General features: G+C 38.7%; 2 protein-coding genes across 6 annotated transcripts in view; both read left to right on the top strand.

Moving 5' to 3' along the window:
• LOC124275423 (choline transporter-like protein 1) overlaps window positions 1-26,537 on the top strand; it is a 233,797-nt gene that overhangs the window by 11,332 nt on the left and 195,928 nt on the right. For 3 of the 5 annotated variants that reach the window (XM_046710987.1, XM_046710986.1, XM_046710983.1), the window contains exon 2: window positions 20,807-20,914. The exons of the other annotated variants lie outside the window; for them this stretch is intronic. The gene's annotated coding sequence lies outside the window, so the exon portion shown is untranslated. The remainder of the gene's footprint in view (window positions 1-20,806; window positions 20,915-26,537) is intronic. 5 annotated transcript variants of the gene reach the window in all.
• On the top strand, window positions 5,446-8,357 carry LOC124275281 (Y' element ATP-dependent helicase YJL225C-like). Its single transcript, XM_046710763.1, has 4 exons — window positions 5,446-5,489; window positions 6,341-6,507; window positions 7,144-7,286; window positions 8,325-8,357. The coding sequence occupies exons 1-4, from the start codon at window positions 5,446-5,448 to the stop codon at window positions 8,355-8,357; spliced, it is 387 nt and encodes a 128-aa protein (XP_046566719.1).

Below are 26,537 nucleotides of genomic sequence, written 5' to 3'. Positions count from 1 at the left end.
GAGACTTGAAGATGTTTTCAAAGTCCTTGAAAAAGAATGGCCGCACAATGTACAATTTATCTGAGAAAGTGAGTGGATTGAGATCTGTTTGTGTAGAATTCTAGTCATCACTGTTTAATGCTGGGGTTCATTTTCAGCCTGTTTTTGTATATATGTGAATATTGGTTTAAATTTATTAATGTATGTATTACAGTAATCACACAGCTTGCTTGTAATCTTGAAAGCTATTATTGTCAGACATTGTTTATGCTTTCTTCCTTGACATTTGAAGAAGATGCATGATTCAAAGAAAAGCAAATATATGTTTTGAAATAAATTGTTTGAAGCCCGGTTATCTTGGCAGACAAATTGACTCCTCTGCTTACAGCTCTCGGACTCAAGCATGTACTGAAATCAAGACCTATTGATTTTAGAGTGCAGAGTTTTCTGTGTGACATAATAGTTAATACTAGGGGTAGGAATTGGTTTGATTTCATCATTGACCATCTGGCTATGATTGGTTTATTCTAGATGATGCATGTATCCCAAGCTTATTCTTTAAGTGTGATTATCTTTTTGGTTAAGTTACTGATAGCAATATATATTTATTATCATATATCATTGATAAAAGTGGGACAGTGGGGTAGCCTAGTGGTTAAAGCGTTCGCTCGTCGCCCCGAAGACCTGGGTTCGATTCCCTGCATGGGTACAATGTGTGAAGCCCATTTCTGGTGCCTCCAGCCGTGATATTGCTGGAATATTGCTAAAAGTGGCGTAAAACTAAACTCACTCACTCACTCATTGATAAAAGTAATATAGAAAATACATTTAATGTACTAATATCTGTTATGGACAGTCACGGTTCACTGTAGCAATACTGATAGCAATACATATTTATAAGAAATAGTATTTAAAATAATAATAATAATAATGAGAATATATACTTGCCTTTTCCTGGCTAGATATCCTGCCTTAAAGCACACAGTCTGATCATTATTACCCCAGATAACCCAAGCTGTCTGGCGCAAGAAGGTTAATAGTCTCACGACTTTTTCTGCTGGGTGAACAGAGGCAATTTTGAACAAACTCACTTGCCTGAGGTGAGACCACATGTATCACATTTATAGCGTATATTTAAAGTGTACAAACATCTGCTGTGGACAGTCACAGTCAACTGTAGCAATTCTGTTACTATATATCATTGATTTCAATAATGCAAGTATTCATGCAAATAGCATTAAATTTACCATGATCAGCTGTGGACATTTACAATCTATTAAGTTTCTGTGACCGATCACCCATCATAATGGCTACTGGATATACTGCTGTAACAACGATGGATGTGAGGATACAGAATATTTGTGTTGTGCAGCTCAGGAACAGGAACTGAAGAGAAACTGCTGTCAAGAAGTTGAAGAAAGTCAATTCACTGTTTACAGTCGAGATGTTATTGCTCTTTGATGCCTGTGTCAAAGGTCAAAGGCTTTTCTGAATAAATATTTTGATCACTCAGCGTGTTTATTAATGTGGAAATTGCTTGAGCTGGTTATCAGCCTGAACATATATATTGATAATCTGACTAGTTGATTTTGTCGCTCAATATTGATTAGATGATTGAAGTTGTTAAGAAGTTGTTCACAGTTGTCTGCTCCTGGCTTGCTAAGTTGACCTTGAACTTCCTGATGTGTTGATGCAGATGACATGAATCATGATGTCAACCTTCTATACAGACTTGTGTCTAGTGCAAGCGTCTTTCAACATCTCTCCATTGCAGGTTCAGATCCCAGATTTGAGTAATCATGTGCTTTGTTTTGTTGGTACCTGTCTCTTTGTTTGAAAACTTGCTGAAAAAATATGTCTGTTAGAAGGCCAAAATATGTTATTGTTATTGTCTTAGCAAGTCTGGAGGGAGATGGGGTAGTCTTGAGGTTAAAGCGTTTGCTCATCATGCCGAATACCTGGGTACAGTGTGTGAAGCCCATTTCTGGTGTCCCCCCGCCATGATATTGCTGGAATATTGCTAAAAGCAGGATAAAACTAAACTCACTCACACCGTAAAGCTTGTGATTGGTTTAATCTGTTTATGTTTTCCCAGGTTGATCGTCCGCATCCTACATCCAGTGTTGATGGTTAGAGGGTTCATGTATTAATGTTTCAGGTAGCAAACAGGACCAATGAGACAGAGAAATCACTGGTTCCACTTAAAATTGTTTCTGCAACTGCAAAAAGTCATAGTAAATTTGCAATTCCTTAATTTTTTCCATTAGTTTTTATCCATTCAATCTATTAAACAATTTAAGGAGACTGAAATTTCCTCCTGTCAGTCAAAACACCTCAGTATTAAAGTATCTGTCCTTGAATGATGTTCGCTCACGTTTGTCTAGTTAACCAGTTGTTCAGTGGGAGTTGGTGTTATTTGTACAAAAGCTTATAAAGAAAATTCTTCAGAGAGTTTTAAAAATGTATGATATAGGATTTGGAAGGTTAGTTCAGTTACGCCTGTGTTGTCTTGCCTTAGCAGTAATCCGGGTTCAATCCCATCAGCGTCAAATCAATATTCCCCATCTGCTGGCTTATCTTCCAATTAGAGAAAATAACCCTAATACCCCACCTTCAGGATGAAAGTGTTCCAATTTTGTCCATAATATTTCCAAAGTTAAGTAAGGGATGAACTTACATTCCCCAAGTTAGAACTAATTACATTTGATTTAAGGTAACACTTGCTATGGGCTTGTATTAATAAAAAGCCCTGAAGTAACAGTGATTTCCTTGACCATTGTTAATGTCCAGACATAGCCTCTGCCGATGCTTCCTGACCTGACCAACCCTTTCCATCTCCAATCAGCTGCCCAGTCTCCGGCTTGACCAATAGCGACCTCGCTAAGAAGAGTTGTGTGTTCCCAAAGGAAGGGGCAGTGATATAATTCAAATCAAAACTCAGCTAATTGAGGGATTTCTTATCTGTGTGAGTTTGTTTGTAAAATGTTGCAAGTCATTGCGGGAGGGCATCAATGGGACTGAATCCTGGCTTTCGTTTCTTGTCTGGCGTTGTTTGGTGATGGAATTGATGTCTGGGCTTGAATGGTGGGCTTATGTGGTTTCATCGTTAAGGGAATAGTGATTGGTCATTTGAGGAAAGATACACCGCTTATCTCTTTTGATCTGAAGAAATTAAATACATGAATAGGCCATGTACAATGTTCTGATCATGCAGTATTGGTAGAAGACTTTCTGGCACAAAATGGTGACTTTTAGGGTTATCCTGCTGAAAGTTGATGAATTGAGTAGTTGGCTTCAAAGATGGAGTTATTGACTTACAGCTGCCGAAGAGACTTATCAAGGGCATACTTGAATGTATGATACAAAAATCATATGGAGGAACTTAATGTTCAATGAGCCAAGGGGGAGACTTTCTGAGTGTTTTTGGAATGGTAGAGTGGCTTAATCACAGACTAATTGCTGTGGGACCTAGACAGTAGAGGTGAGAAAAAATTATATTCCTTCACTAAAATAGCAGTTTAATATCCAGTTAAATACCTTTATATTTACTTGACAAGGACTCATGCAGACATGGGCTTCTTATCCTTACCGTTTGTTTTGTTCTAGTCAAAAACATGTAATACAGAGACATATCTAGCCTAAAGTTAAATAAAACGTGAGCAAGTCAATGTTAACAAAGTATGTTCGTAACAAGTTCATGTTTGTTTATTTTAAAGCTTTTAAAATGTCCAAGCAAGCAGATCTATTTTGGAAAAAAATATAAAAAGTTAAATGAAGTGTGTTAAAATTTTACTTATATTTTTATTTTACCATGATGTTTAAGACTTGCAGTTGTTTTTCTCAAAGTTAGTTATCTTTCCAGCAAGTCTTGTTGATTCGAATAGTTTCTTGCAGTACCCAACTCACTATTCAGACTTGTCTACCTTTTTTTAAATCCAGACATGCTGATGCGACAGAGTCCTGCTAAAAAAATAATGTAAACAATTATACCAAGTCAGAAAAGACGATAGTTGCCTGTAGTCAAGCTGCATTAACTTCCCTTTGACAACAAAAACAAGATGCAACATTTGTCGTTATATTTGACAAATCTTTTAAGTTTGAAAAAACATCCTCGGTTTGTGCATGAATGTCCTTTAAAAATGTTTATGCTTAACATATGTGGTTAGTTAAAGACTGATGCCTACTGGTTGGGTGAGAGAGTTTTGCTTCACACTGCTTTGAAGACATTTTGGTTATGTTGGAGCATGTCAGCTGGATACAAGGGGAAACCTGATGCAGGATTTAGCCTTTTACCACTTTGTTGAGACATAGGAGCATGGGTATGATGCTGACATGACTAGAAACATGATCAGGATGAAGTTCGGCTTTAATGCCACCGTAGAAGGTTTTTGACATGTTCTGGACAACAAATCATGCTTCTTTTCCTGGTCCTCATTTTATGGAACCAAATGTTTTGTATGACCTTTCAACTCAGTTTTGGTTGACAGTATCATTAAGGAGGTAGAGGAGCATATCAGACATTCAGACATTAGTTGATGACTCTGAGCAGGGGACTTATGGTTCAGACACTAGTTGATGACTCTGAGCAGGAGACTTATGGTTCAGACACTAGTTGATGACTATGAGCAGGAGACTTATGGTTCAGATATTAGTTGATGACTCAGGACTAATGGTTCAGACACTAGTTGATGACTATGAGCAGGAGACTTATGGTTCAGACATTAGTTGATGACTATGAGCAGGAGACTTATGGTTCAGACACTAGTTGATGACTCTGAGCAGGAGACTTATGGTTCAGACACTAGTTGATGACTCTGAGCAGGAGACTTATGGTTCAGACACTAGTTGATGACTCTGAGCAGGAGACTTATGGTTCAGACACTAGTTGATGACTCTGAGCAGGAGACTTATGGTTCAGACATTAGTTGATGACTCTGAGCAGGAGACTTATGGTTCAGACACTAGTTGATGACTCTGAGCAGGAGACTTATGGTTCAGACATTAGTTGATGACTCTGAGCAGGAGACTTATGGTTCAGACACTAGTTGATGACTATGAGCAGGAGACTTATGGTTCAGGAGACTTCAGGACTCGTATGGTTCAGACAACCTGATGACTGAGCAGGAGACTTATGGTTCAGACATTAGTTGAGACAATGGGCAGAAAACTTCAGGATATATATTGTTCTGACACATTCAAATGACTATGAGCAGGACACTTATGGTTCAGACACATTCTGATGACCGAGCAAGAGATTTATGGTTCAGACACACACTGATGACTATGAGCAGGAGACTTATGGTTCAGACACATTCTGATGACCAAGCAAGAGATTTATGGTTCAGACACACACTGATGACTATGAGCAGGAGACTTATGGTTCAGACACATTCTAATGACTATGAGCAGGGGACTTATGGTTCAGACACAAGCTGATGACTAAGGGCAGAAGACTTCAGGACAAATATGGTTCAGACACAAGCTGATGACTATGGGCAGAACACATCAGGGTGAATATGGTTCAGACACAAGCTGATGACTATGGGCAGAAAGCTTCAAGACAAATATGGTTCAGATACTAGCTGACAACAATAAGCACAGTTTGAATTCCTCTTGGGAGATGCATCATATTGGGTGGAACACAGGCAATCAATGGCTGATAGTCTGTAACAACGTTACAACAATAGTGATGCAAACTTTTATTGACTTCAGACCGACGAGGGAAATGTCTTTGCATGGAAAGCAACCTTCGTTTGGACTCATAACGATCCACTTTGCCGCTCTTGTTGGACCCAGTCTGATTGCATATGTCACATTGTGGGTGTAAAATGATTGTGTGTAGAGCAAGCTATTAGTGTGGCTCCAGATACTATTATCAGTGGTTTATTAGTGTTTGGAGGGCTTATCCAGACTCACCTTGGCAAAGCTATCTTTGGGACTATCATATCAAGCTGTGTTTTTTGGTTTGGGATTATGGAAGAATTGCTAAAAACAGTATGAAGAGTCACTTGTGTGATTATTTCATCAGCAACCGTGATTACACATGTCATGTTTGGGGTATATAGTGACAGACTGCTGATGGTGTTCCTGAACACACTCATTCACTACTAATATACTCAAGCATTCATCCAGTCACAAACTCCAGGATCCATCCAGTCACAAACTCCAGGATCCATTCAGTCACAAACTCAAGCATTCATTCAGTCACAAACTCAAGCATTCATTCAATCACAAACTCCAGGATCCATTCAGTCACAAACTCAAGCATTCATTCAATCACAAACTCAAGCACTCATTCATTCACAAACTCAAGCATTCATTCAGTCACAAACTCAAGCACTCATTCAATCACAAACTCCAGGATCCATTCAGTCACAAACTCAAGCATTCATTCAATCACAAACTCAAGCATTCATTCAATTACAAACTCAAGCACTCATTCAATCACAAACTCAAGCATTCATTCAGTCACAAACTCAAGCACTCATTCAATCACAAACTCCAGGATCCATTCAGTCACAAACTCAAGCATTCATTCAGTCACAAACTCAAGCATTCATTCAATCACAAACTCTAGCACTAATTCAGTCACAAACTCTAGCACTCATTCAATCACAAACTAAAGCACTAATTCAGTCACAAACTCAAGCATTCATTCAATCACAAACTCAAGCATTCATTCAGTCACAAACTCAAGCATTCATTCAGTCACAAACTCAAGCACTCATTCAATCACAAACTCAAGCATTCATTCAATCACAAACTCCAGGATCCATTCAGTCACAAACTCAAGCATTCATTCAGTCACAAACTCAAGCATTCATTCAATCACAAACTCAAGCATTCATTCAATCACAAACTCAAGCACTCATTCAATCACAAACTCAAGCATTCATTCAGTCACAAACTCAAGCACTCATTCAATCACAAACTCCAGGATCCATTCAGTCACAAACTCAAGCATTCATTCAATCACAAACTCAAGCATTCATTCAATCACAAACTCAAGCACTCATTCAATCACAAACTCAAGCATTCATTCAGTCACAAACTCAAGCACTCATTCAATCACAAACTCCAGGATCCATTCAGTCACAAACTCTAGCACTCATTCAATCACAAACTAAAGCACTAATTCAGTCACAAACTCAAGCACTAATTCAGTCACAAACTCAAGCACTAATTCAGTCACAAACTCAAGCATTCAGTCAGTCACAAACTCAAGCACTCATTCAATCACAAGCTCAAGCATTCATTCAATCACAAACTCAAGCACTCATTCAATCACAAACTCAAGCATTCATTCAGTCACAAACTCAAGCATTCATTCAATCACAAACTCAAGCATTCATTCAATCACAAACTCAAGCACTCATTCAATCACAAACTCAAGCATTCATTCAGTCACAAACTCAAGCACTCATTCAATCACAAACTCCAGGATCCATTCAGTCACAAACTCAAGCATTCATTCAGTCACAAACTCAAGCATTCATTCAATCACAAACTAAAGCACTAATTCAGTCACAAACTCAAGCACTAATTCAGTCACAAACTCAAGCACTAATTCAGTCACAAACTCAAGCATTCAGTCAGTCACAAACTCAAGCACTCATTCAATCACAAGCTCAAGCACTAATTCAGTCACAAACTCAAGCACTAATTCAGTCACAAACTCAAGCACTCATTGACACATTCACACCCTCAAGCACTCATTCACAAAGTCACAAACTCAAGCACTCATTCACAAAGTCACAAACTCAAGCACTTACTCACACATCACCAACTTCAGGCACTATTTCATTTATTAACAAAGTTCAAGCACTCTCTCAGTCACAAACTCAAGCATTCACAGTCTCAAGATTCAGTTTAAGCAGTCACTCAGGCACAATGATATTGAATGCATATTTTGAAGAAAAAACGACTCCCTGATTTATATTCCCACCTTGTCTGCTTCATCCTTCAATGTTTCCAACTCCCAGAAGTCTCCCAGTTTTTCCGTCAGTGTTGTGATGGACAATCTAACTCTCCATCAGTTGTCCCTGCGTGAATGAACATGGATAGGTATCTGTCATTCAAAAACCCATGATCAAGTTGAAACAACCAAACAACAGTTGTTCAGCCTGGTTACAGGTGAGTGAGTGAGTTAACGAGGTTACAGGTGAACATCATGTGATCAGCTTCGTGTTGAGGGCTGGTATCAGGAGAAGTCGTCAACAAATTGAACGTGATAGGTTGCAGAAGTTTGCCATTTTGGAAAAACTGCTGTACATGTAGCTGTTTTATCAAGCTATCAAAGAGCAGAATGTTCATCTTGGGTCTAATTCTGCAGTTCTGTGCAACAGAGTCACAGCAAAAAGGCTCTTGGTACCAAGTGACATAATATTTATCAGATATGGTCTGTGATGTGAATTCCAGATCTCTGGGAGCAACAGGCATGATTTAGAAATGTTTTGATGCATGTCCCAATAAAAACATAGTTCAGTGGGATAGCTGAAGGAACAGGTGTTGAAAAACCTAGACGATCATCATGTTAATAGTTTTGATAATAAATATTTGAATGGCGTTTAAAATCATGAGATGTTATGGTACTTAGGCAAAAACGATGTGAATATGTTGAACATTAATGTTTTTAGTGTTTGAAACAAGATCAGTTTTGATGAAAAACTCATGTTTAAAGCAGTTAGGTTTCACTGCCTGCTGTAATACATAAACTGTGGAAGTAAATCAGGTCGGCTGAAGTCAACAATTTAGGCACGATATTAATTAAAACTTTACCAAAGATGAAAGTCAAGAGATTATGCAGTCTCCTGGAAATGCTTCTCAGCTCCTCTCTGTAAGTTTGACATGATGAAATTTAAGACATTTGCCCCATTCTGAGTCATGTAAAATTGACGTTTTTCAGACATCAGAAATATTACACTCTGGTTTTCAATAAACTGAAATGGAGGAATTTTACTCTGGCAGACTGACCTGGAGGTATAAACCTCCACAGCCAATATTGTCAGGGATTGGAAGATGTCTGGGATTGGTAGATGTCAGAGATTTATAAATATGGTTTTTTTTTAGAGGTTTGGAATTGGTAGAGGTTGGGGATTGGTAGAGGTTGGGGATTGGTAGATGACAGGAATTGGTAGAGGATGGGGATTGGTAGATGTCAGGGAATTGGTATAGGTTGGGGATTGGTAGAAGTCAGGGAATTGGTAGAGGTTGGGGATTGGTAGATGTCAGGGAATTGGTAGAGGTTGGGATTGGTAGATGTCAGGGAATTGGTAGAGGTTTGGGATTGGTAGATGTCAGGAATTGGTAGAGATTGAAAATTGGTAGATGTCAGGGAATTGGTAGAGGGTGGGGATTGGTAAATGTCGGAATTGGTAGAGGTTTGTGATTGGTAGATGTCAGGAATTGGTAGATATTGGGGATTAGTAGATGTTGGGAATTGGTAGATGTCAGGAATTGGTAGAGGTTGGAAATTGGTAGATGTCAGGAATTGGTAGAGGTTGGGGATTGGTAGATGTCAGGGAATTGGTAGGGGTTGGGGACTGGTAAATATCAGGAAATTGGTAGAGGTTGGAGATTGGTAGATGTCAGGAATTGGTAGAGGTTGGGGACTGGTAGATGTCAGGGAATTGGTAGAGATTGGGGATTGGTAAATGTCAGGGATTGCTAGATATTGTGGATTGCTAGATATTGTGGATTGCTAGATATTGTGGATTGATAGATCTGTAACCCACTGAATAGCAGGCTAATTTCTGAACCATCATTTGACTGTATTCAATTATAATACGACCACTGCTTGCATGTAAATGTAGGCTTTCATTATCCATTGTCTGTTTTAGAATATGCCTTTATATGACATGTGGCTGTCCGACCTTGGTTGGTTGTTGACTAGTACAGACTGAATGTACCTGAGTCTAGAACATATTGTAGAATAATTATGTGTATATGTTATCGGGAGGCAATGGCTCCATTGGTTTTGGCATACCTTGGAACTGTGGCACCATATTAAGATGGAACCAAGCCCACCTAATTTCTGTTGGTATGGTTATACAAGAGATTGTAGTGATTACGTTACTGTAATACAAAAAACAGCAGTTGTCATCAGGTGTTCTAGTAATGGTTAAAAACTGTAGACTGGCACGAGAAACACACGAAACAGTAAAATCACAACGTTGTTTACTGGCACCAATGTCAACCACAATGTCAAGGAGCATTTTTGTCTCGTGGGAATACATGCAGTGTCACATTGCAACATAGCTGATTACCTTAGATGTAGATGCTAAAAAACCTGCACTCTTCATGCAACTGTTGTGATTATCAGCACTAATATTATGACCAAAACCTAATGGCATCCTCGTCTTTTTCACCTCCGCTGATGAGGAAACAGCTCAAATGCATCAGTGTCATTGGTGCCATGTTTTTGCCTCTCAAGGTCGTGTTTGACTTTGGGAACACATGACACTAATACCCACTTGCATGTTTTGCTATTAATAGCAGTACGACACAGACACTGTGTGAGCAAGGAGACAGAGATGTGTACTTCGGTGTCCTCGTCTTTATTTGCCAGCATGGTGTACATTTCAACTCCTCCAGGTCCTTGACTGTCCTTGTAAGGCCGTGATGATGAGGAGGTTGGCTTTGATGCAATGCTGCTATGTCATCAATTCCGTTGTGATGATGCTTACGTTGTCTTGACATGCAACTTTCTTTTCACTGTCAGGAAGGATAATAATTGTTGGAAGAAATAAGTCTTTGACATTCCTGCTGTATCAAGACGAATGGTTCGGTGTCAGGTGATGGAGATTGTCGACAAATATCTGTCAAAAGCTTGTATTCAGATGGAATTCAAGTGGTCATTACGCAAAGAAAAAAATGGTTTTGTGAATGGATGTTTTTAAATATCTGAGGACGAATAATTGATTTGTCTGTAATTTTGGACAGAGGATGTGAAAGATGGTTTTGATTTGTCTTCTAGTGGGACTACCTTAAATAATGATGTCTTAGATTCAGTCTGGCTCTGAATGGTTATCTGATCACTAATAATGTGGATGTTTTAAATATGGGAATGTTGACATTCTTTGTACTATGATCATGAATATGGGAAACATTACTGCTCACTTATTTAAACTGTAAAGATTTAAAGGATCTCAAGGTTAAAATATGTGCAGAAAAAAGCATCAATGACCCAGAACCGCTCTTAGTGTCTTGAGTGCCCCCTTGTCCATGTCAGTGTCGGTATAATTAGTCCGAGTCTTGTATCCATTTTAAATAAAAAATGGCTGTAGAAGTGCAATAATCTTGAACCTTAAACCCCATTTCATCTCGCCATCTTTACACAAGCAGAGTGCTATTGGTGTCAAGTACAGTGTGATAGCCATAGCAGAGGCATAGCTTTGAAGAATGTTATCCCTAGATGTAGAATGTTCATAGTTCCAATACTTAAATGCTGACTTACGACAACCATTGCAACAAGATACTTCAACACTGACTTATGACAGCCATTGCATCAAGATACTTAAACACTGACTTACGACAGCCATTGCACCATGATACTTAAACACTGACTTACAACAACCATTGCACCACAATACTTATATGCTGACTTACGACAGCTATTACACATACAGTGAGACCTCGGATATCCGGACACATTTGTTTTTACGTAAATCGTCCGGATAATTGAATATCCGGATATCTGGATTTTTGGTTTTCATACACCTCAAGGAAAATCCAAAATGTTTATGATCATCAAGCGTTTATTGTACATGTATAGACATTCAAAAACAGCATCACAACAAAACAATCGTACCTTTACAATTATTCAGTTTTGAAAAAGTCTTTCATTGAGGACTGCTTACACTGGGTGCCGCTCCTTTGCAACACGACGGATAACATTTTTTCGAGGTTTTCTCGGTCGCCATTGTTCTCAAAGTAGCTGAGTAGGCCTTCGTAATATTTCTTTGCTTTGACTGAATAAACAACTTAACAGTTAGAACTCAATGGTTAACTCAGTGTCAGCTAGGCCTTCTAATCACCACCAATACCTTGATGATCATTAATCCGGATTAGCCGACCATGTCTCGTGTCAAAACACGTGGGACTCTCGCACTTCCCTTCACACGGTTAGCGGTGGATCAAAGCTTCGTGCGGATAGGTGAGTCAATTTTGTGTTGATTTAGCCGGTTTGTTTGTAAAATGTACCGTCCGGAAACGGAAACCGAATATCCGTTATAGACAGTCACTTTTATAATGTAAGAGATTGTTTTTTCCAAAAAATTGACCGGAAGGCGAGGTTTCCGGATATCTGGGGTCCGGGTATCCGAGGTCTCACTGTATATAGGTTTGTGAAACGGACATGGGCATGAACATGTTGGGCTTTGCTAATGAAGCATGTTGTAGATGAACTTTATGGTGTAAGTGTAATTAGCTATGTGTTTATTTTCTTTGTATAGTGAGTGATGTTTGGGATCAAACATACCACATTATATCAGTATGTTAGAGTTAACTTTTTAACTAAACAGTTTTGGTGAATTGAAGCCCAGTAACCCTGGGCCTAGATTTTCGAAGCTCTCGTAGCGCTAAGATAGTCGTAAGTTTATGTTAATGTATGGCACTTACGACTATCTTAGCGCTAAGAGAGCTTCGAAAATCTAGGCCCTGAAGTGTTTTGTTAATGTTAAAGTTATCATAAGAGCTCGTAGAATTTCGAACATTTTACGGGTTACTGCTTTATGTTATCTCTGTTCAGGCTAATTGACATTCCTGATTAATTTCTATCCTTGCTGACCAATTAATTTTGATAAATTGGTTAGGATAAGCTAGTCATTAATCATGATTTTACAACCAATCCCGAACACTTAGCCTATCACATAACATATCAAACATCAAGTGAGTCATTTCTTCTTCCATGTGGTTCTTGTTGCTCAGGGGGCGGTGGGGTAGCCTAGTGGTTAAAGCGTTGGCTCGTCACGCTTAAGACCCGGGTTCGATTCCCCACATGGGCACAATGTGTGAAGCCCATTTCTGGTGTCCCCCGCCGTGATATTGCTGGAATATTGCTAAAAGCGGCGTAAAACTAAACTCAGTCAGTCAGTCTTGTTGCTCAGCTGGTTCAAGTGTTGTTCTAAAGTTCTTCAGTTGATGGACTTGGCATCTTGTTTGTATGACCTTCGTTAGAACTGTTAGGCAACACAGGATCATGGGGTATTGGACAGTTACAGAAGTCTACCTTTTACCAGACGATATTATCCATTGTATGTATGGGAAATATAAGCTTATCTTGTCAATGACAGTTGTCAATTTCGGTATCCTAGCTTTCGCCAGTCGGATCACAGTTTTGCTTCCAGATCAAAGACAGGTTCTGTTTGATGTCATTTTCTGTCACGATTGATATTTCGTAATTGTCAGCATTCAATGAAGCACTGATAGATGGATCGAAATAGACATGATTTCTGTGCAATCACGTCAATATCAGATAGATTTCAAATGGCGTTTCTCTCTGTGTCTGTCTTTACAGAGTATTAATTTATCACAAGTTCAGATTTGTCAAGAATAAAAGAAAACCCTGATTATGATTATGCTAAAATAATTCATGTAAGCCTTATAGATTGCAGGGCTGATCGAGATAAATTGGTGTCAATATCACAGGGAATGATCCGGGGTTAACTGACAAGAGTGTTAGAAGATAAGACATATTAATGATGATAAACATGACGGCATGATGGCCTACAGAGACTCGGAACTTGTAATCTACGACCACGACACAATTAATCCCCACCTCATACCTTTCATGACATTTATTGTCATTTTCGAACCCATCCCTACAAGTTTCACTTGACCAAAATAATGTTTAGTAATAGAGCTGATAAACTACAGTCATCATGTCCTGATATTGCATGTTTATGCCAAAATGACCTGTTTTTAATCAAGCTAATTAGAAGCATGTGAAAGATAAATTGTTCAGTTAACAGGCAGATATTAAGCAATAAACAATATTTGTCTTTTAACACGAAACGAGAGGCTTTGATCTTCGTTCGGCTTCAGAGATGAATGGTTGGGGAAGTATTCGCTGTGTCAAGTTGATTGTGTTGTTAGATTTAGTTATTGTGTTGTCAGCAGGAAATTATTCATCATGAAAGGAAGATGCCATGTTTTTATTTTCAAGTTTAGACATTGCATATTGCTGTTTATGTTCAGGCCATCAAGAATTTGCCCTGGCATGCTCAGAGGCCGATATTTCGCCCCTAAGCCTGCAGCATATGAGAGGAAATCTTCCAAATTGGAATTTAAAGTTTCAAGTCCAAGTAATGTTGTTATAACAAATGACTTGGCGTGCTCAATGTGCTTTTTCACAAATAACAGGGCCAGTAAACAAGACGAGGATTAATGGATTAATGATTAATTTTGTCTTATTGCTTTTAATGCCATGTTAAAATACCTCTGAAATTGGAAAACAGAACTTTAAGACAGCATCCCAAATCCAACAAATAACAGTTTTTACCCAGTTTCATGCCAAGAGCGTGATATTTGGAATCCAAGAAAATCTGTGCACTTGTTGCAGTCATTTCAATAGTTTGGATGATTAGACATAGTCTTGAAGAGTGAGTGAGTGAGTGGGTATGGTTTTACGCTGTTTTTAGCAATATTCCAGCAATATCACGGTGGGGGACACCAGAAATGGGCTTCACACATAGTGCCCATGTGGGGAATCGAACCTGGGTCTTCGGCGTGACAAGCTAACGCTTTAGCAACTAGGCTACCCCACCGCCCCAGTCTTGAAGAGGAATGACACAAGTCAAACTGGTTAATTTATATACAAGGAACGGGGATCAACATAAATTCAGTTTGTCTTTTGAGATTTACACTTTCAGTCATCTTTGGACTGTCCAACTAGCAACCATTTCTACCAGGGGAAGAACATTAGCTGCAGTTTGTTATTCAACAAGTAAGATATACTGACACATTTTGAAAGCACATATTAAAATGCGCGCTATATTTGTCAAAATGGACACAAAAATCAAATTTTGTGTGTGTTTTTAAACTTGAGATAATCTCTCACATCTCATTATTTGTCATCTTTGTCATGCGAATAAATATTTGCTGTTAAATTTGGGGCTTTTTGCCCCTTCATTTCAGTTTAAGGTTGATTATGTGTTTTCATTGTGTTGGCATAGCAGTAATTATGAGGAGTTGCATTCTTCAAAATCCTTACTTTTCAAGCATATCTAATCTATTAGAATTATTTTGCTTTCAATAATAGAAAAAGGACAGTGTGTCTGAACAATAAGAAGAAAATTGGAATTTCATGATGATTACCCAGAAAATACGACAAGACGTCGGAGTCATTGCTGTGGGCTTCTCACAGTGAAGACAATGTTCGCAGTAAGACTGTAGATAGATTCTTGTGTGTAATATGCTGGGAGATATTCCCGCATTCGTACATATGGAGAAGGAATCCTGGTTTTGTCTGAAACCATTCCATCTACCCATCACTGAAGTCTGTTTATCTTGCCCTGTGGTGACACAGCGGTTCTACGCCTGTTGATTTAATGCATTAACATGTTAAAAGTCTTTCTGGGTTATTCTGTGTTATGACTGAGATAAAATCATGACATGATGTGTCTGGGCTCCATCCCACAAAGTGATTTTAGCCCTGTAAGTTCATGGCTGAGTATGAATGGTTTGTGGTGTTATGACCTAGGTCACTTTGTAGAATTTGCCCGATACAGAAATGTAAGTATCATGGAGGAGGTTCAGTTTCAGTTGCCTAAAATATTTCAAGTGTCATTAAACTAACTGAGATGTTGGAGCAGATGGTTAAGCAGTATTCTGTGTTCCTGTTACGTTCAGTAATCTTCAGTGAAATGTTAAACTTCACCTCACCTCAACTCAGCTCAACTCAACTCAACCATGCCTCACTTCACTTCACCTAATGGTTAAAGTGTTCGCAACTCTTTACGCTGGGGACCCGAGTTCTATTCCCCACATGGGTACTATGTGTGAAGCCGATTCCTGGTGTACCCCACAGTGATATTCCTGGAATATTGCTAAAAGCAGCATAAAACCATACTCACTTACTTGCCTCGCCTCACCTCACCCCACCTCACCTCGCTTCACCTCAACCTTCACCTCACCTCAACCATCCCTTCCCTTCACCTCACCTCAACCCTCACCTCACCTCAACCGTCACCTCACCTCACCTCACCTCACCTCCTGCACAAACCAATATGTTGCGCAAGTGAGTGAGTTTCCAAAAATATCACATCAAGAAAACCAGAAATGGGCTTCACACATTGTACCCTTGTGGGGAATCAAACCTGTCTTCTTAATGACAAGTGAAAACTTTAACCACAAGGCTACCCAACCACCCCCCAAATGTTTACGATATTATACCCATTCAGGGTTACATCATATACATAGTAACATGATTATCTACATTACCAAATACAACAGTTAACAATAATTTGGTTATTCATTGGATCCACTAGTCTGTTCTTTGAGTCTCTGATTTGCCATGAGTTCATCTCTGACCATTAAGCATACACAGTGGGAAGCCCATGTGGATTCTAGCTTAGAATACAATCTATGATAGTCATAGGTCATTTAATGGATCATGTGGTCACTTTGAGGCTTTTCATTGGCTGCTCTGGCAGCTGACTGTGGAATGCTGCTCATGACATCAACCACCTGTCTGTCTTTCTGTGACTTAATTATTTATAAATTGAGTTCAGTCAATCTTGGCTTTTGGCACCACGTTGAGATACGACACTGCGATAAGGCTGACACGCTGTTCAAAGCGCTGGTAATCCATAGTCCAGTATAGAAATAGTAATTTCTTCTGACTTCTAATCTTGGAAAATGACCACTCGCTTGACCACATGATCCAACACAGTGGGATTATTTTTCCTCATCTGGTCCAAAATTGTCCTGGTACCACCGACGGCAAGGAGAATGAAAACGTAAGTTCTACATCTGAGAGGTGGGTTGATTCAATGGGACTAATGGCAGCAAGGGCTTGGGGTCGCATTTTCATTTGTTGGCCAGACACGTCTCTGACATTTCCCAATTAATGTTTCATGAAGATGGTGGTACTGCTGTTAGGGAGCGATGAAAGCTATGTCTTTGGTCAGCTCTGACCTTTGGGTGATGAAGGTTTTCACAGGTTTGCTACAAGGAGATCTAATTGTTTTGGTACACGTGACATTTTGTGTGATGGATCCATACCGAACTGCGTGACATCCACATGTTATTACAAGAATCAGGGGTGGTGGGGTAGCCTAGTGGTTAAAGCGTGCGCTCATCACGCTGAATATCCAGGTTCGATTCCCCACATGGGTACAATGTGTGAAACCCATTTCTGGTGTCCTCTGCTTTGATATTGCTGGAATATTGCTAAAAGCGGCGTAAATCTAAACTCACTCACTCACTATTACAAGATTAGTTTGTACGGACATTCTGGAAATTTTTTCTTATTTTTCAAAACTGTTTGTTATTTGTAATTTGTAGAAACACCTATATAACTATGAAAACCAGATTGAGTTTGGCATGTTGAAAACTTTCTTTCAGAAACAGATTAAAGAAATATGTAACTGAACAGATGGGTGAATACTACTAAAGACTGGTCAGGTCACCCAATTCTTTCGTATTACTATAGTTGATTTATCATGACATAACATCTTTGAGTAGCATATTTAGAAGTTGGAGAGTCAGATAAGGACAAACTTTAAGGAAGAACAACTTCTTTATTCGAGTGATGCGATGTTTCGATACAGATCACTTGCTTGACAAGGATACAAATATCTGTATCGAAATGTCGCACCACCCGAATAAAGAAGTTGTTAATCCATAAAGTTTGTCCTTATCTACCATGACACAACGGATCAACTTTTATAATCTGATTGAATCTGTTGGTCCTTAACTATTTTTGAGCTATATAGTTTCTGTTTTTGTTACATTAATGGTTCATTTCTAAAAAAAATAAAATTCTAAAACAAATGCATCTCTTCTTACAGTTGCTGTACCTCTTTCCATTTAATCTTCTTTTTTATTCAAACATTCCAAAACTAAATGAAATATTGAAGTATTTAAGAAGCTTGCGTAATGTTCAGCCGTCAGCGAATGATATGCAAATGAGCTTGGAATTTTCTTCAAAAATGATTTATGGTCAATTGAATCCTGTAATCATATATATATTTAAATAAAGTTTTGATTTATTTCATAAAAATGTAAATTGCATTTTTTTGGTGGAAATATCACCATTTTGTCCAAAATCAAAAACATAAATTCCAGTAAATTCATTTACCCTTCTCTCAGATGTGGCGAAAAACAATAATATATTCCCCATGATTTCATATACACGTATCATGTGCCTTTAAATGTAGTAGGGATATGTAAATTAGCATTCTCAAATCAAATCATTCATCACATGAGGTAATATCCCCAGGGTCTTTAAATAGGTTAGGTATCCTCTAAAGAGTACAGTAATTTGAGGTCAGTTTCCAATGGGGATTACAGACAGACTTCCAAGCCACATGTTCGACAGGGCATTAAAATGTCACCTCTGTGTCAAAGCACTTTGTGGAAAAGACAACACAAGTAACCAAGGAGGTGAAGACCAATGCAGAAAGGCTCTTTGCAAGCAAACTTTTCCAGTCCTGGGAAATCCAAAATCAATATTAAAGAACAAAAACGACCATGAATACACGTAATTAGATCAATTGCTACAGTCAACCCGTTATACTGCAAAATGTTTCCATGACCGCGAGATGCAATGAGGTAAAATTCGACTAAAAACCCTGTATAATAACATTTCGTGTTTGGCTTGATCCAATCGTGTTTTCTTTTGAGCTGTCGATTTCGTCAGAATTCGAAATCTTCGCACGAAATCAGCAACTGGCTGTGGTGCTATTGCAAAGAGGGCTGTTTGATCCTCTTCCCACACGTCAGTTTTGTGATGCTGTCGAAATCCATTTGGCTATGTCATACTAAAGCTTAGAGGATAGAGTTTGGTAAAGAAGAACATTCTTTATCAACTGTGAAATTAGATCAGAGTTGAATTTTCACTGAAGTCTTTTTCTATTAACGTACAATTTGGTATTAAACGGATAGAAACTATTTGAAGAAGTATTTTTATGCTGTTACTTTGCTTGATTGTTATCAAGAAACATGATTATTTGATAATCTGTTACTGACGACAGACCATATGGGATTTAAAGTTGTTGGATAAATATAGACTTCGACATTGACTGACACCAAAAATGACTCATTTGTCTACTGTCTATAGTATACGAACCACGTCCGTGGTGTAGTTGTTAGAACATCTGCCCAGAGAGTAGCAGGTCCCAGGTTTGATCCCTGTCTGCGTCATACCCAAAGATGTTAAAATATGGTACTTGTTGGTCCCTGCCTGTTGCTCGGCATTCTGTGAGCTAGCACTATAAAACATGCTCTAGTTTGGGCTATTACAAGCAGCCACACATGCACACGCATGCACGTTGTCATATGATCAAAATATTCTTAAGTGCGACATTAAACCCCATTTCACCACACCTATAGTATACGATACTGAGTCAAAGTGAAGAATACTGGAACATTCTGATACTTGGCTCGTGGTGTAATGATATAGCAGTTCAGTATTGTATAGCGATACGAGGCTCACAATACAATACATCAATCTACGACTCCTGCATCGTTACAAGTACGATTCATTACAAGTCATTGTTGTAAAAACATAAATAAAAACAGAAACTATTGAACAACCAGTTAATGCAGATTGTCCAGTATTTTCAGGTTGGTTGTTAGCAGCAGAATCTGCAAAATGCCGACAAAGTTAAAACGTTTCTCCCAAACAATATCCCATTCTTGCTATCTGAAATTTAAAAACAAATTGTTCAAGGTAATCATTTACCTTCAAATAGGTAGAGAATATGAACTTGTGGAATAGAGTACTGTATGGGGATACGAATCGTATCACAGTGTCACATATCTTTACACGTCTATTAGATACCTCAGCTGTTAAACTACAGACAGAAGGACATTGGAAAGGAAAATCTCATAGAGGTCAAATACCCCCCAAATTATTACAAAATGATACCAGATTTTTGGTTTTTGTTGCAAATGATGGACCAGTTCAAAAGGTAACATGTTCATCTTCCTACTTGGTTCCATAACTACAGTGTGGGCTCAAAGCATAAGTTTCTCGGCTCTAGACTAACATTTAGTAATGATGCATCGATATATTTTCTAAGACGATACAATTATCGATGCATTCAAAACTGTATCGATATTTAGTTTTGAAAGTATTGGTTTAAATATGTTTATGTATCGTTTATATTTTGCAATTGTATCATGTTTTTTGATGTTATGAGAGTTATGAATGATTATTTTTCATGCACAAAGATGGGAAATTAGAACTTTTTAATGTCTGAGAATAAAAAATGTTGATCTTTTTAAGGACAATTAGGAAATATTAATGTTCAAAATGTAACTAAATTTACACAATAATGCCGCCAAAATAGGTATTGTGATACATATCAAATTGTGACATGGTATCGTGATACGTATCGATTCATGAAACTTATGTGATGGACCAATTCGTAAGGTAACATGTTCATCTCCCTACTTGGTTCCATAACAACTGTTTGTGCTAAAACATAAGTTTTCCCGGCTATAGACTAATAGTCTCTGAAGTGGACAGATAATTAAAAAGAAACATTTCCCTAGAATGAATTCATAAAATATAATGAAAAGACTTTCTTCAGACCATGGTATTTTAGACTTGCCACATTTTCTAGATTTGTATGAGCTGTATGGGGTATATTTGTTTCAGGGTTTGTATGACAGATTTACCTGTGGCCCAACTTTAAATAGATTTTTGTTTGTGGACTAATATCAGCTGATGTTATTGAAGATAGCATGTCTGTCTGGAGGGATAAAGGTCGGTGGTTCAATCTTCTTGCTTTGTCAAATGGAATTAGTTAAAACATCCCACTTGTTACCCTGCCCACCTTATGGCATTAAGGGTTAAGTCAAGGAGTAGTCATCTTGGTAGTCTGTCATACAGACCCTGAAGCAAATATATCCAAGAAAGCCCATGCAAGTCTAGAAAATGTGGCAAGTCCTCACATTCTGAAAATGAAGAAAGTCTCAGGGCTCCTTTTCATTATATATATATATTTTTTACTATGAACTTTTTTCAGTAAAATATGTTCATTTCAGAGACTAGTTGTTAGTCTATCATCTTGGAGTCAGTTTGAGAAACATATTCATGTTAAACAATAGAGTTGAAAATCCAGAGAAATATTAGCAACCACACATGCACGTGCATGTACATGTATAGTGCAATAATCTTGACTGCAATGTTAAACCTCGCCCCTGCATCATGCCATTTGTCATGTGGTACTTGACTGTTCTGCCTCAACTTGTAAAGGAAGGCTTTAGATATTTTTTTGCTCTCCTGAAAAATTGAAAAATCAGAGTAATAAAAACAAAATGAGATTATTTCTCTCTCCGTCAACTTTAACAATTTCATTGACAATAAAAAACGACAATAAAGTGTCAGTCAGATTTTAGATTTATGATATTTGTATGGATCCAAACCAGGCCATGATATTTAAAAAAAACATTTATCACCTGTGCATCAATATAAGACCTTAAGCTGATTAAAAGAATCCTGTAGTATGCGTTTTTTATTCTGTAGACTAAAATGTAAAAGAAAAAGGCTTTCCTAACAACTTATATGCAAAATAAACGGTCCTCTAAAATGAGACCAAGAGATGAAAAATGGAAGAAGAATTGGTGAAACCCAATTGCGGAAATAACCTAATTTTTTAAAACTATTCCTGAAAGGTCAGTGGTGTTGGTTGTTACTTTTCCCTTCTATGTACACAATGCAATCTACGACCCTTAACAACAGCTGTTTGATTGGGATGTGTGTGTTTGCCCTGCAATCTACAAGTGCGAATATCATCAGCTGACGTTGATATTTTGGCATGTTTCTGACGCACAGTGTCAACTCATTGACACCTCGTGTTATTGATTTCATTAGCAATTTTCTCTCTCTGTGGGCCGAAGAATTATTACGTGATCTCTGAGCAACCTCGTTCATCTAAAGACGAATGCATTTCAAATTATATTACCCAGAATGCTTTTCATGTGACTTGAATCTTTTTCTATAATTATCGTTTCTATTATTTGTACTTGACTTGTAGGTTTCTGTTTAAACTGTACCGCACTTAGAATGTCTGACATTATCCTGTAGAAATTTGATGGTTAATAGTAAACTGCCAATCAGAGGTGTTTAATATTACGTTCATTCCACATGCATGTAAATTTCATGGGGTAGTTTGGAGAAATGAGTTTTGTCCATATTCATTTAAAGGCTATAAATCACCTCATTATTTTGTGAATGCAATTTGGGTTGTGCTTGAAATTAATAGGCATTCTAATGTATTTCTGAATACATGCAAACGTGGTGATTGCAGTTTCCAAGCATGTCCAAAGATATCTAATATTGGAATGTTAAAGTAAGGCAATAAACATGTCTTCATTGGGAATGTCAGGGGGAAGGGAAGATGTGGGATATCATGCTGGATGTTGTGCTTGGTGCTACACTATTAGTGCTGAAGCGCATAAGTCAACTGGTTTGGCAGTCTAACATATTGAGCATGCTGTGAGGTCAATCAAGGCAGGCAAGCCTGGAGAGTCTGCATTGTATTGCCTGATCTCCCTTTCCTTGGAGCATCCCTGCAGGCGATCTTGTACCATTCCTGTGGTTGACTTAGTGCAACGATGTACCACCAGTTTGAGCATCCCTGAAGGCGATCTTGTACCATTCCTGTGGTTGACTTTGTGCAACCATGTATCATCAGTTGGAGCATCCCTGCAGGCGATCTTGTACCATTCCTGTGGTTGACCTTGTGCAACCATGTATCATCAGTTGGAGCATCCCTGCAGGCGATCTTGTAACTTGACCTGTGGTTGACCTTGTGCAACCATGTACCATCAGTTGGAGCATCCCTGCAGGCGATCTTGTAACTTGACCTGTGGTTGACCTTGTGCAACCATGTACCATCAGTTGGAGCATCCCTGCAGGCGATCTTGTACCATTCCTGTGGTTGACCTTGTGCAACCATGTACCATCAGTTGGAGCATCCCTGCAGGCGATCTTGTAACTTGACCTGTGGTTGACCTTGTGCAACCATGTACCATCAGTTGGAGCATCCCTGCAGGCGATCTTGTAACTTGACCTGTGGTTGACCTTGTGGAACCATGTATCATCAGTTGTTGGAGCATCCCTGCAGGCCTTGTCTTGTACCATTCCTGTGGTTGACCTTGTGCAACCATGTATCATCAGTTGGAGCATCCCTGCAGGCGATCTTGTAACTTGACCTGTGGTTGACCTTGTGCAACCATGTACCATCAGTTGGAGCATCCCTGCAGGCGATCTTGTAACTTGACCTGTGGTTGACCTTGTGCAACCATGTACCATCAGTTGGAGCATCCCTGCAGGCGATCTTGTAACTTGACCTGTGGTTGACCTTGTGCAACCATGTATCATCAGTTGGAGCATCCCTGCAGGCGATCTTGTACCATTCCTGTGGTTGACCTTGTGCAACCATGTACTATTTGTTTGGCATCCCTTGTTCCTTACCCTTAGGCATCCATAGACCATCCCTTTGGGCAGCTTTAGATAATTCATTTGGGCATCTCTTTGGGAATTCTTTGAAACATGCCTTCTGTACCATGTGCCATCTTCTGGCTCACTTGTGTCATATCCTTGGGCAATCTTAGACTATTCCTTAGAGCATCCCTTATAGCTTTCATTTGGGCATCCCTTTCGGAATCCTTTCGACAATCCTCTCAGGCAACTATGGATTATACTTTGAGCATCCCTTGTACCTTCAGTTGTACCATCCATTTGGGCATCTCTCACACCCATTTGGGCATCCCTTTTACCTCTTTTGGTATCACTTGTACAATCTATTCCGACTTCCTTTGGGCCTATTCCGACTTCCTTTGGGCCTCACTTGGACCATCCCTTTGGGCCTCTCTTGGACCATCCCTTTGGGCCTCTCTTGGACCATCCCTTTGGGCCTCACTTGGACCATCCCTTTGGGCCTCACTTGGACCATCCCTTTGGGCCTCTCTTGGACCATCCCTTTGGGCCTCTCTTGGACTGCCCCTTTAGACATCCCTTGCATCATTGCATTCAGGGATGCCTTGGACCATCCTTTTAGACATCCCATGGACCATTTCTTCAGGTACCTTTGTAACATCCCTTTGGGCAACCTTGGACCATCCCACCAATGTAACATCCCACTGTGTGTCCCTTGTATACATTTGGATTATATCTTTACAGGGAGCAGTCTGTCATCACAGAAATAATGCAGTGCCATATGTCTCAAGTCTGCAGTATTCTGTGTTTTTATGTTCATGTGCCCCATGGAGCCATCATGGACTGACAGGTATCCATTAAGGTGAAAAGAATGGTTCGATGACAAGCTTTTGTCAAATCTACGGCTCATTAGTCGATTTGACAAAAGCTTGTCATCGAACCAATCTTTTCACCTTAATGGATATCTGTTACCCTAAAGTTGAATCATACACAGATGACATTCTTTACATACTAGTAGCTGCTTCAAAATAACAGAGCTTCACCCAAATTTCTATTTATCTGTAGCTGCCAGTAGAAGTGCTTCATAGATAATGCAGAAATGTGGAAGCCATACAAACTATACTGATTTAAAAGGGGTTACAGTGAACTGTGAAGCAAGATGGTATGGAAATGAAAAAAGGGACATTTTTGTCCATTATAACCTTGTGTGAGCTACTCTTCAAAGGCTGGCAGTTAATTCTTACATAGATTCTGATACCAGTATCACTACGTCCAAGTCTTTTGCCAATTTCGGTGCATTTATTCATGGTTATGCAATGAACATTGTCAATATCACATGGTTGCCGTGGCAATGGTGCTGTGTACTGTCAGTCAGGATTACTGTAATAGGTACATGTGTGTCATAAGCATGCATGTCATAACAGTAAGAGCGAATGGTGTGATTCCCACACGATAATGATGAAATGTATGCAGACTATGTACACATATTTGCCATTAATGTGATCTGATTCCCATTTACTGTCCCAGGGATCCATGACAAGTGTGACTCAGGGCAGATGTTCCCAGTGCATGTGCTACAGATATAACACAGCGTACACATTATCGTTGTATTTATTACACATCAGGGATGATATGCATGTAAGGTCTTTGGATATTAGTGACTTGGAGTTAAAGCTGATTATATATTGTGATTTTTAATATTATTTTGCTCAATCAAAATTTATGATCATTTGTGCAAATGTGATTCTGTCTTGTGTGTGAATTATGTAATTACTTATCATATATCTCAGAATTAACTTAAATATATATTTTTTCATTTATGAAGGTATTAATATACATGCTGCTGTGCATACTATGTAAATCTGCATGCTGTGTAAATCTGCATTTGTGTAAATCTGCATGGTGTGTAAATCTGCGTATTGTGTAAATCTGCATGCTGTGTAAATCTGTATTTGTGTAAATCTGCATGTTGCGTAAATCTGCATATTGTGTAAATCTGCATGCTGTGTAAATCTGCATTTGTGTAAATCTGCATGTTGTGTAAATCTTCATGTTGTGTAAATCTTCATACTGTGTAAATCTGCGTACTGTGTAAATCTGCATGCTGTGTAAATCTGCATACTGTGTAAAACTGTGTACTGTGTAAATCTTCATACTGTGTAAATCTACGTACTGTGTAAATCTGTGTACTGTGTAAATCTGCATGCTCTGTAAATCTTCATACTGGGTAAATCTGTGTACTGTGTAAATCAGCTGATGTAAATTGTGCTGAGGCCCTACTTCTCCAGTCATGGAACATATACCAATGAGATGCATTTTACACACCCATCCTAACCCAGTGTTTATTCATGCCGTAACATGACTATGTTTTTCACATTATTACAAATAATCATTATTTTGTTGTTATGATCGTTTGTTAAACAACTTTTTTATTCGGGTGTCCAAAATTATGAGCCAAATCATCAGAGTTGGTCTGTCGATTCATGCGACTGTGCAAAATTTGGTTTTGTTGCAATTATTATATTTTGTGTTAGTGTGCAATTCATGGGTCTCAAATGAAATCAAACGGACTGTACCCGAAATATGTTGTTGTCAAGTTTAAGCAAGTGTTAAGCCCATCTCCTTTACTCCCACACCGAAATCACACACAACACCATCTGTATACATATTGTATACTCAGGTCAGGCTCATTAGGAAATAATCACAAAATAAGATGCGGAAACAGTGGTGCGTGTATCGTAGATAGCTGAGAGATTTCCCATGTGCCACCGTTCATCATCCCTGTCCCTTGGTCCGGGGAAGAACTGTCATGAATTATTCACAAGAGCAGTCTCCTCTCTTTCACATCAGATCATTTCTTGACACGGAGTTTGGCTTGCTGATTTTTTGCAGTTCGGTGTGTCTCATTCTGGTGGTTATTGCCTGTTTGCTCTCTAACTAATGT

The sequence above is a fragment of the Haliotis rubra genome, unplaced genomic scaffold (genome assembly GCF_003918875.1).
Source record: "Haliotis rubra isolate DU_JTF1 unplaced genomic scaffold, ASM391887v1 Scf2, whole genome shotgun sequence".
In the NCBI taxonomy this organism is placed as follows: domain Eukaryota; kingdom Metazoa; phylum Mollusca; class Gastropoda; order Lepetellida; family Haliotidae; genus Haliotis; species Haliotis rubra.
This window is presented reverse-complemented; position numbering and strand designations above follow the sequence as displayed.